Below are 12,548 nucleotides of genomic sequence, written 5' to 3'. Positions count from 1 at the left end.
TCACCCCATGAAAGCCAAATGATGACTGAGATCTGATTGATCGCACAAGTATGAAATTCGCAGTGATGCAGCCCATTTGGACGTTAGTGACAATTTTTCAACACCACTACTGAATCAAGTCGCTGATGCGTGATGCTCCGTGTGGACGGGGCTTTAGAGTGTATTTATGAACACTTGGTTGTCAGAACAACCTCATCCATTTCTTTGATTTTTTTGGGGGGGATCGTGTATGTTGTCAATTTAAATATTGTTGAGCCAGTGCATTTGTATCATATTCCATTTGTGATATTTATGTTCATTTCTTTGTTGTGAATTCTTATTCTGTTCTTGTCATCGCACTAGATTTCTTTAACACTTTCAGTTATTTGCTGTCTTTCTTATATCTCATCATAGCTTGTATCAGCCTTTCACAGCTTACATAATCAAAGGCTTTCTTAAAATCTATTGCTACTATGTATGATTGGTTTCTTCTTTCCGAACAGTTCCTCATGTAATACTGGAGTATATGAGGCGTTCAGAATAGTAGTGACGTAAGCGCCACCCTGGCCGATTTTGAGGTTTGTATAGCATTTTCTTCATCTCGCCTTCAGCTTTCCGAATTTGCAACGTCCAAGTCAAAATTCAGCCTGCAACATGGTCAAAATTCCCATTTTTTGGAGGGGTATGCACGGCCATGTGGCTGTCGACAAAAAAAAAAAAAAAAAAAACTCTTGCGCTCACTCAGTAATGACATACGTACTCAGGCAGGCAATGGGAGGCCTGCATTTTCACCCTGGTGTGTCTCAGCACTGTCTTCTTCCTATTGTGTTTGGCTCGCATCTGTGCCATCATAAGTATTATGACAATAAGGGTGAAATTCTGCTAGTAGTGAAGGCATTGATCGACCATATCAGCATCACATTAAAGTGACCACACAGTGAATTTTACACCAATGTATCTCCATCTGGGCTGCTCAGCGACCAATGGGGAGGCAGGGATGCGGTTACGTCATTGACGACGGTCAATGAGAGCCCGCCATTGTCACTCCCCTCACATTCCCTCTGTCCTTACCTTCAGTTAATAAGCAACTTCAGAACGTAATTACATTTTGCTTACGATGGTTGCAAAGCCCTATTATAGAGCTTCATTTTGCAAAAAACTAGAGTTTTCTAGCTTATCTCAGTAAAAAGTTATTGCATTCTGAATGTTGCAAAACTTTAACTGCGTTTTTCTCCATTTTTTATTTTTGGTGCTTATGTCACTACTATTCTGAACGCCTCATATATAAGTTGTCTTCTGTTCGTTTCCCTGTCGTGAAACCTGCCTGTTTTTCCTTCTCTTCGTTGTTTATCCTTAGATGTTCATGTTTTTCTCGCTCCTCCAACTGCTTACTCTGTATAAGGGCCTTATCCATCCCTGTATGGAGAACTCTTTGCATGTTTGGGGGGGTTCCAGTCACACAGCTTTGCTTGATAGGGTGGAATTGAAAGCTCTTCGTCTCATCAACTCCCCTCCTCTGACTAACTGTCTTCAGTCTCTTTCTCACCGCCGAAATGTTGCATCCCTTTCTATATTTTATCACTATTTTCATGGTAACTGTTCTACTGATCTTGCTAACTGCATGCCTCCCCTCTTCCTGCGGCCACGCTGCACAAGGCTTTCTTCTTCCTCTCATCCTTATTCTGTCCAACTCTCTAATGCAAGAGTTAACCAGTATGCTCAATCATTCATCCCTTTCACTGGTAAACTCTGGAACTCCCTCCCTGCATCTGTATTTCTGAATTCCTACAACTTGTCTTCTTTTAAGAGGGAGGTATCGAGGCATTTGCTCCCCTAATTCTGGCTGACGGTTTTGGCACTTTTTGTACTCTTTGGAGAGCCAGCGCTCGAGTGGGCCTTTTTCTAACTTTCTTTTTTTTGCCCTTGGCTGGCCCTCTTTCCTACATGAAAAAAAAAAAAAATCTATTCTTTCCCTTATGATTTCCATGAAGATCTTATATAATATATTAGTCAGGAAAATTGGTCTTAGTTTTTTGGCCTCTTGATTTTTAACTTTCAGAACCATAATTGTTCTTGACTCCCATCATGTTTCCAGGATCTCGCCACTTCTCAATATTACACTTAGGCTTTCTCTCGGGTATTCCATGCACACTTCACTCTTCAAAATAGCTTTATGAAATTCAGTTTTTAGTCCATCAGGTCCTGTTGCTTTGCCTGCCTTTATTCCCTTAACCTCCTCACTATGGGCAACAGAAAATGGCTCCTGGTACAATAAAAATCTGGGGTAAATAGGGATGGGAGATACAGGGAATCCTTGTGATTTGACTGTTCGCAGTTTGAATTATCGCCAATTCAAACTCAGTTAATTGATACCCAATCCTCAAGGTTCGACCAACTGACTTGTCAATTCGACATTCATATCTCGCGCGCTACCCTCCCGGTCAAATCTGCCGCCAGCCCAAATTTGCCGCCAGCCCGCCAGGCGGAAGTGTAAACCAATGCTGCCTATGCCAAGGCTGCCACTCATAGTGAAAATCCCCTACAGTAGATGATTTTAGCCTAATATAGGGGGTAGGGGATGCCTACTGGGAAAATAGCAATTTGCAAGGGAAACTAGAGTTTATTGACAATATGTAGTGGAATGTTTTTTTTTTTTTATTTCAAACACTAAATATGTGTCTGGACACCCATTACAGTTTATGAAATATGGATTATATATATATATATATATATATATATATATATATATATATATATATATATATATATATATATATATGTATATATATATACATACATACATACATACAGTTAAGTCCCAGGTTACATCAGTCTCGAGTTACGTCAAACTCGTAGTTACGTCAGCCCACCATAAGGCAATTTAAGATTAAAAAAATTGAAAATTTATAAATCGTAAAGTGCGGGATTTATTGTTATTGTTGGTGGTTGCCCGCCACACCGCCCGCCTCACACTTGAATACAATAACACCATGCCTCAGTTCCACCACACCATCGCCCCTGGCAAGAGTGTTATCCTACTTCTGCGTTTACTGACTCAAGTTCTTAGTATCTTGCTCAATGGCACCAAAGAGAAAACTTCTTAGTGACAGCAGTGATGCTAAGAAAAGGAAAACCATTATGCTACAAGTAAAAGAGGACATAATTAAAAGACATGAGAAGGGAGGTAGCAGCTGTGTGTGAGGGAGTGAAGTAGAAAATGGGAAGCCCGTTACCATGACAACGGGGAGGTTGACAACCTTGAGGGCTCGCACACCCATCGCAACAATAACAACTCCGGAGCCTTCGCCTGGGCCACACGACACTCGCAGCTGACTTGCACCGTCTGCGCCTGTCTGCTGATCCCTATTGCCCTTTCCTATTGCATTTCTTGCCCTGCTGCCCACGCTTCTACTCCCACCGCACTGAACTACGCTCCCAGCTGTCCGCCCTGTGGGCGTCACAACATTCGACCTGCCCACCCTCCTGGCGGCCTCAGGCGTCCACCCCTCTCGGCAACCTGCAGTCCTTCGCGTTCGTGGCCCTAATCAACAACAAAAACAAGCTTGTGTTTCATATTCCTACATAGTTGTAAATAATATAACAATATAACCTTTAACTTACCTGAATGACCATAAACAATGATTGGTTGAAAACTCGATAATATGCTTTGAAATGTACGGAAACTCGAGTTATGTACAAAATCGACTTACGTCATGTTTCAGGAACGTAACTCTGATGTAAACCGAGACCTTACTGTATATATATATATATATATATATATATATATATATATATATATATATATATATATATATATATATATACAGTAAAACTTCAGCTCATGACCATAATTCGTTCCTAAATCCTGTTCGTCCCCTGAATCAATTTTTCCCATAAGAATGTATTGAAATACCATTAATCCATTCCAGACCCCCCAAAAAATCATACTTTTGTCCATAAAACCTATTCAAAATAGACCTTTAATGTATTCATGACATGAACGAAATAATTATAGAAAGCCTAAATTGTTTTACTTACCTAAATGCTATCAAAATGATAATAAAATGAATAAAAAAGAAAAGGTTATTTACTTGAGAGACTGGACGTTGATGACATGATGGAATGGAGGAGAGGAGGATGGGGAGGAAGACAGACAAGATCCGAGAAGACAGTCATGAGAGAGGACTTTGGATGTGCGCAGCATGCCAGAGCTACACAACAGCTGTGTAGCGTCACAAGTCAGTGCCGCTATGTGGGGCCCTGTTATAGTGAACATCGGCGTGGGAAACCTGGAAAGATTGCCACTCTTCGTGTCTGCCTTGGAAGACCCTTGTCTGCTGGGGATTGACTTCCTAAAGCGTGTGGGAGCAAATTTGGACTTCCAAGAAGGGAAGTTAAAGGTACATGGCCAGGAAGTTCCTTTGATCCTCGGAGGTGATGCTCAGTGTGAGAGGAGCGGGCAGTAGGGTGGTGTTCCTTGCCAGGCAAGCAAGGAAACAGCTGCGATGGATGTGCCACAATCTGCAGTACCTGGACATGGCCAGGATGATGATAACAGCAACACTGAGAGCCACCAGAGCAGTGAGGATAACGCCGAGGAAGCTACAGTAGAGCGCGCCGGTAACATCACCATGCCCAAGAAAAACAGGAGAAAATCGTGGTGGCACGGAGATTGTTATATTTTTCATATGTTCCTGTTTCTATTTTCTTTTGTGCTTATATTTTGTTTGGTTGTTGTGTGATAGCTGGATTGGCTATCACACTAACGGTTCGCCTGCCGCGAGCCATTTAACCGTGTTCATCCCCCGAAATATCGTTCGTCCCCTGGGTCGATATATTGGCAAATTTTTTGGTTGTCTCCTGAATTGTTCATCCTTAAAGACGTTTATCAAGGGAGGTTTTACTGTATATATATATATATATATATATATATATATATATATATATATATATATATATATATATATATATCTGACGCAACATGTGGGAGTATGGTGCAATGTGGCGAGGCACTCCATTAGAATGAGAGTTGATCGCTTATTCCCACATACATCGTCCAGTCTGACATGATAATATACCAAAGAAAAGTTTATTTTTTTATACCAGAAAGTGTTTTTTTTATTTCTTTTGTAGTGAAAGAATAAAACTGCAAAAAGTATAAATACACTTATTTTCACATAATATATGCATGTAGCAAAAGGAATTTTGGGATTGGCATAGGTATATATATATATATATATATATATATATATATATATATATATATATATATATATATATATATATATATATATATATATATATATATATATATATATATATATATATATATATATATATATATATATATATATATATATATATATATATATATATATATATATATATATATATATATATATATATATATATATATATATATATATATATATATATATATATATATATATATATATACAGGCAACCCCGTTTAATGAAGGTTCACAACAAAATTTCGCTACAATGAAGGTTTCGTTTTACTACCATCTGCTCGTTTAACGAACACCAAACTCGCTTTAACAAAGTTTTATCCAGGTAATTTTTTCCAAATTTGAAAGCCCCACCGTATCATGCAAGCTGACAGGCTTTTGAATACACCAGGAGCTGCTGGTACTAAGGCCTGCCTCAGGAGAAATCCTGAGACACCTGTAGAATAAAGATCAAGATCAATCCTCTCGTGGAGAACACAGGCGCTGCTGATACAAAGGTCTGACTCAAAAGAAATTCTGCATCACCTGTAGCATCAAGATCAAGATCAAGATCACGCGCACCACTCACTCCCCAGTCAAACCATAACAGCGTCACCAGCAGCTCATCTTGACTAGTTCAACTTACCACCAAAACCCCCTGCAATGTGGCCTAACGTTCCTAAGAACACCAGGAAGTGTCTTACTCTCGAAGTGAAGCTGGATATTATTCACAGACAAGAGAGAAGCCAGAAAACTAATAACATTGCTTGCCACCATCTTGACTCCATCTACTGTCTACTATTTTCAAGTCAGCAGGCTCTATTAAGAAGGCTGGTGAGACTGTATCTTCCTTGAAAGCTAAAAGAACCACCTGAGCTCGTGACTCTACAATGGATAAAATGGAAAGCCTTGTTGACATGTGGTACATAAGTTTTGTATGCAGTACAATGATGCGCACTTTGTTTACATTCCACAGGTTGCCGGTTAGTGTATTTCCTGTTTCACTCTGCCTCCTTTCATAAAGTTAAGATCATCAACATTATAAAGTTACGTACATACATACATTAGTGTACATTATAATGACAAATTAAACTACCTAAATGTTTAACTTCATAATTTTTACTTTCATTAAACCTTTTACTGTACTATGATGCACTCTCGCTTTGCTTACTCTCAATGGAAGTTCAAATCAGGAGTTTAACTTGTTATAATCGGTTCGCTTAACAAAGTTTCGCATAAAGAAATGTTTTTTAGGAACGTAACCCCTTCGTTAAGCAGGGGTTGCCTGTATATATATAGTGGCTTGATCTTGACAGGGTCTGTGTACACCCATATCAGCCAGCAGCAAGGTGATGGCACTCTTCACTATCATTCGCATCAAGAACTCGGCTACTGTGTCTGTGTCATCCTTGTCTATCTCTGCTTACACCTGTTTCAGTAAGTTAGTCATCAGTGTTACTGCTAATATGAATTTTTGCAAGTTACTAACAAGTTACTATAAGTTTACTTAAACTACAGTGCAGTTTTCAGCACACTAGTAATTGATGATAATCAGCACTTTACACCAATTCAACAACAGATACTGGATTAATACTTATTCAAGAAGATAGCAGCCCAGTGACTATGAATTTTTGGAGTTTTGCTGTAAAAATGTCTGTCATATTGAAAATATCCACACATTTATCCATGAATGGTGAAATTGCAAGTAATAGATGATTGATGCATTATCAAGTGTGGCATTTTTATATTAAAATGTTTAGAAGTTCCACCAATCTCTTCAGCACAAAGTTATTATCTGCAATTAAGAGTTTTTATCAACTCAACTAAGCATTTGTACAGTCATTGCCTAACTGTATTGCTTAAGTCTCTTCAAGAAAGCAAACACAAATTTGGAATCAATTTCTGCTGTATTGCATGGTGCTACTAATAATCTGCTATGCAACTAATTAGTATCTATTTTCAACAGCTCGGTTATTCACCATTTATGTGGAGTCAGCAGATCCAGCACTTCTGATGAATTTTGGAATGAGTCTAATGCTCAACTTTTGTCTCATCACTGCAGCCATCATTTACAAACCAAAAAAGAAAGATGACTAAATGCTCCTCATCACATCACTTAAAAGAAGAGAGAGAGGGAGGTGTAGATAATAATAACACTAAGGTAAGACACCAATAGGACTGATATCTGTTGTTCAGTTTCATGTTTTGTATCTGTTTTGGGAGGACAGACATCTTTAGTTATTCTTATATTTTTCATATTCCTATTTAAAAGAGTAAAGGATATTGTCCTGTTATATTTAAGCAACAGTTAGATGAGGTGTGAAACATTCCCAAAGGAAATTATGTAACTTTTAAGTTTAGGAACTAAATAGAAAATAAAAATCAATTTACAATTTTGTATAAACATCTGTGAGTTATGCTTTCAGAGTTGTCAAACTGTTCTAACAGGACAGCTTAGTTTCAGCTCATCACACATACAAATGAAACCATTCCAATTTTTCACTTTTTACTGAAGTTGTAACAGTTAGCTTTTTATTTTATAAGGGTATGGTGATGTTTCCACATGCTGTCTGTTACACCATGTGAAGCATAGTAAATACAATCTAAATTGTGTGTGTGTAATATATATATATATATATATATATATATATATATATATATATATATATATATATATATATATATATATATATATATATATATATATATACTAGTGGTATAGACAGTTGCTTGACTTGGAGAAACTCATTATTCAAAATTTTGTTATATAAATGATATTTCTTAATAATTTAGTTTCCTATTCATTCTCTTTATTACCTGAATCTTACTTGGTTTTGGGCCTGCTATATGTGTGTATTTAACTAGTTGTATATTACAGAGTTTGAGTGGGACTCATAAAGACCTGTCTTTATTTGTAATTTTATCCAACTTTTCCTTAAATTTATGCACATTTCTGCTGTTACAATCTCTTTTCTTAAGCCGTTCTAGATGTCCACTGTCCTATGTGGAAAACAAAACTTTTTAGTGTTCCTCAAACATTGACTTTTCATGATCTTAGAGTGTCTTCTTATTCATGTATCTCTATCTTCAATCAGTGATACCAGGTCTTGTCTGTCTATCTTTTCCATACTATTCACTATCTTATACATCATTGTTAGAGCTCTCTCTCTCCTGTCTATCCTTCAAAGTTGATAGTTCCATTTCCTTCACTCTTTCTTCATAGGGAAGGTCTTTTTTTTTTTTATTTCTTTGTAGTTTTCCTTTGAATTCTTTCTAGCTTTGTGATGTCCTTGTGCATGTGTGGTGACCCCACCACTGCTGCATATTTGAGTCTAGGTCTTATCATAGTGGTTATGATCTTTTCATCGTATTGTTATCCATGTAATTGAACACCACCCTGATATTTGTTAGAGTCTTGTACATTGAAGCATATGTGTCTTTCTGGGATCAGGGTCTTTTTTATAACCACTCTTTCTCTTCCTCTTCATTATAATCTTCCCATTTTATATTCACACATAGGTCTTCCATTACTTATACCCATTTCCATCACATGACATTTCCTGGCATCAAATTCTAATTTTCACTTTTGGATCCATTCCCTGATCTTGTCAATATCTGTCTGCATTTTCGTACAGTCATTATTGTTCCTTATTACTCTCAAGAGTTTTGCATTGTCTGCAAACAAATTCATGTAACAACTCAAGCCCTCTTATATATTGTTAATACATATGTATTTAGAACATTATTGGTGCCAGCACTGAACCTAGTGGTATGCCACTAGTTACTGTGCTCTAACTTGATGGGGTGTCTCTTATCACTCTTCATTTCTCTTTCTGTTAAGTAGTGTGTCATCCAGCTTAAGATACTTTCCTGTATTCCTCTTATGTGTTCAATTTTCCATAGAAGTCTTCTATGTGTTACTCCACCAAAAGCCTTTTTAATATCTAAATTGACTGTGTCAAGCCATCCATCTCTCCCTTGTACCTCATCCATTACTCTTGTATAGAAACTTAATAAATATGTTTTACCTGGTCTTTCTTTTCTAAATCCAAATTGGAAGTTATTTATGATTTAATTTTCTTCCAGATATTTCAGCCATTTTTCTTTATTCACCATTTCACAGATCTTTCCCACAACACTAGTCAGTGACACTGGTCACTGACTAGTATTGTGGGGTTGTAGGGGCTCGGTCTTTTTCCTCCTTTGTATATCAGGATTAGATTTGCTTTTTTCCATCCCCTTTGTATTTTCCCTTCCATTAAAGAGCTGTTGATCACATCCCAAATTGGTTCCACCAGTTGTTCTCTACATTTTCTCTGTGTCCATTCTGACACTCCATCTGGCACCATTGCTTTTCGTACATCCACCTTTTCTAGTGATTTGCTAATTTTCTGTTTATACACAATAATGCTTCTTAATCCTTCCTGCATTACTTAGTCATTTGGTTTTATGAAATTTACATCTACATATACATTAAATACTGATTTAAAGCTCTCATTCATAAGTTCACTCATTTCTTCCATTGTTTCATATATCCTATTTCCCTAAATTAACTTAGTGAAGATCTTTCTGTTCATCATCTTTCTATCATAGAATAGTTTGGGTTCCTCTTCACATCTTTTTACTACATCCCTTTCTATATTTTTCTCCTCCTTCCCTCTTATTCTAACATATTCATTTCATGCCACTTTGTACTGCTTCCTATTTTCTTCACGGAAGAAGATCTCACTTTCAATAATTGAAGCTAAGAAGATGAAATCAAAGAAAAGAAATGAGAAAAATACATGAGGAGAAGGAGAAGAGGAAAGTAGAGAGAGAAATTTACATACCTGGAGGTGCCGATCTTGATTAGGACCAAAAATCTACTTGGAGAGGATTGTCTCATGGGGAACAGGGAAGGTGCTGACAGTTAGAATAAATCATAATTCAATGAAATAGCATTCTTAGGACAGCCACCAGTGAGCTAAATGTACCAGCTAAGGCACAAAGAATCAGAGCCATGAATTCTGATAGTATCACCACAAGGTAAATACTTCCCAAAACAATACTAAGCATATAATAAATCTACTAATTTCATTAAACACATAGTATGGGTGCTAAAATTTTAAAACTTTAAAGAGTTGTATCTCAAAACATGATTTTTTGTGATATAAAAACTGTATAAAATAAACCATTATACATGTTGCCTTGAACTTGATGTACTGATTGACATGAATTGGGACCAGTTTTTCCCTTCAGTGATTAGAAAGTTTTAATGAGGTAAAATAACAGCTTTTCATGCTGTTTTGATTATGTCATAAAATGCAGAACATTTTAAATATAATATCTTACGACATAGAAATAAAAAAAAAAAAGCATTCTCTGCATTTCTTTAGACATCTTTCAAGTATATCCATGCCAAAGCACATTTAAAAAACAATTGAAATAAAGCCTGTACGACATTTTGAAAGCAACTGTATGCATGATGTCATGAAGTCATGATGTCATTATTGTACCACATTCATATTCATACACGTCAAAGACAACCAGTGCCTTATAATATTGAGAAAATTTCAAGTGATAAATCCTATAACTTTTTTTTTTTTTTATTAATTTTTCAAATTTTGACCTCAGCATGCCCTTAACTTAGTCTGTTTTATATACCACATCTGGTCACTTCTCCATTATATATATATAGTGTGTGTGTGTGTGTGTGTGTGTGTGTGTGTGTGTGTGTGTGTGTGTGTGTTTCACTGTTTGATCTGCTGCAGTTTCTGACGAGACGGCCAGACATTACCCTACGGAGCAAGCTCAGAGCTCATTATTTCCGATCTTTGGATAGGCCTGAGACCAGGCACACACCACACACCGGGACAACAAGGTCACAACTCCTTGATTTACATCCCGTACCTACTCACTGCTAGGTGAACAGGGCTACGTGAAAGGAGACACACCCAAATATCTCCACCCGGCCAGGGAATCGAACCCCAGTCCTCTGGCTTGTGAAGCCAGCGCTCTAACCACTGAGCTACTGGGCGTGTGTGTGTATGTGTGTGTGTATTTACCTATTTGTGTATTACAGGGCCCGAGCTAAGCTCTCTGTGTCCTGTCTCCTTGTCCATTCCTGTCATATCTCTTTCATCTGATTGACACACCGCGTCAACGACATCACTGCTCAGTTTATTCCACTTATCAATGCTACAATGCGGGAAACTGTATTTTCTCACGTCATTTAGACAGATGTCTTTTATTAGCTTTTTTCCATGTCCTCGGAGATGATTACTTGTGGTCACCTTTATCAACACTCTGTCCAGTATGTCAATCTTGTTCACCAATTTATACATAGTTTTCATGTCTCCTCTTGTTCTTCTCTCTTCTAATGTGGTCAGCCCCAGCTTCCTCAGTCTTTCCTCATAGTCTAACTCCCTGAGTCCTGGTACCATCCTTGTTGCCAGCCTCTGTACCCTTTCTACCTTCTTCACATTTTTCTTCATATGCGGTGACCAGACACAAGCTGCATATTCTAACTGGGGTCTTATTAAGGTACATAATATCTTCTTCATCATTCCTTCATCTAGGTAGTGGAATGCAAGGCCAATATTTTGAAGTATGTTATGTTTTCCAAAAATCTTGTTAATGTGTTTCTCCGGTGACAAAGTGTTTTGCACGGTTACTCCTAAGTCTTTCTCCTCATTGGTCTCTTTAATTTTCTCATCACCCAGCCTGTAATCCCATTTTGGTCTGTATCTACTCCGTCCCATTTTCATAACATGGGTCTTGTCTATATTAAATTCCATCTGCCACTCCTTACTCCACTCATATATTTTATCAAGATCTTCCTGTAACTTGTTACAATCTTCCACATTCCTTACTCTCCTCATAAATTTAGTATCGTCCGCAAACATGTTCATGTAACTGTCAATTCCTACTGGCGTATCATTAACATAAATAAAAAACATGATGGGACCAAGCACTGACCCTTGTGAAACTCCACTGGTTACCTTCTTCCACTCGGACTTCCTTCCTCTCACCACTGTTCTCATTTCTCTTCCCACTAAGTAATTTTCCATCCATTTTGCTAGTTTATCATTTACTCCTCCAATCTTCTTTAGTTTCCACATCAGTCTATTGTGTGGTACTTTATCAAAGGCCTTTCTCAAGTCCAGGTAGATAGCATCCACCCATCCCTCTCTATGTTGTAGTATGTCAGTCACTCTTGAATAAAAACATAATAAATTGGATATGCACGATCTTCCTTTTCTGAAACCAAACTGTCTTTCACTCAGAATGTTTTCACTTTCTAGATACTCACTCCACTTAGCTTTAATTACTTCTTCACATACCTTGCACAATATACTAGTC

The 12,548-nt window shown here is 37.4% G+C and overlaps 1 protein-coding gene across 3 annotated transcripts in view; it reads left to right on the top strand.

Annotated features, from left to right (window-relative positions):
• LOC123500101 (solute carrier family 66 member 3-like) overlaps window positions 1-12,548 on the top strand; it is a 91,727-nt gene that overhangs the window by 37,235 nt on the left and 41,944 nt on the right. For 2 of the 3 annotated variants that reach the window (XR_006673174.1, XR_006673173.1), the window contains exons 3-4: window positions 6,524-6,644; window positions 7,174-7,368. Coding sequence is in view for 1 of the 3 variants with exons in the window: in XM_045248762.1 (XP_045104697.1) it covers window positions 6,524-6,644; window positions 7,174-7,304 (252 nt within the window). In the remaining 2 variants the exon portion in view is untranslated. Of the gene's footprint in view, window positions 1-6,523; window positions 6,645-7,173; window positions 9,239-12,548 lie in introns of those variants that run through there. The other variant, XM_045248762.1, reaches the window with a different exon arrangement.

Source organism: Portunus trituberculatus, chromosome 50 (genome assembly GCF_017591435.1).
Source record: "Portunus trituberculatus isolate SZX2019 chromosome 50, ASM1759143v1, whole genome shotgun sequence".
In the NCBI taxonomy this organism is placed as follows: Eukaryota; Metazoa; Arthropoda; class Malacostraca; order Decapoda; family Portunidae; genus Portunus; species Portunus trituberculatus.
The sequence above is the reverse complement of the archived record's forward strand: the minus strand, read 5'-3'. Positions and strand labels throughout refer to the sequence as shown.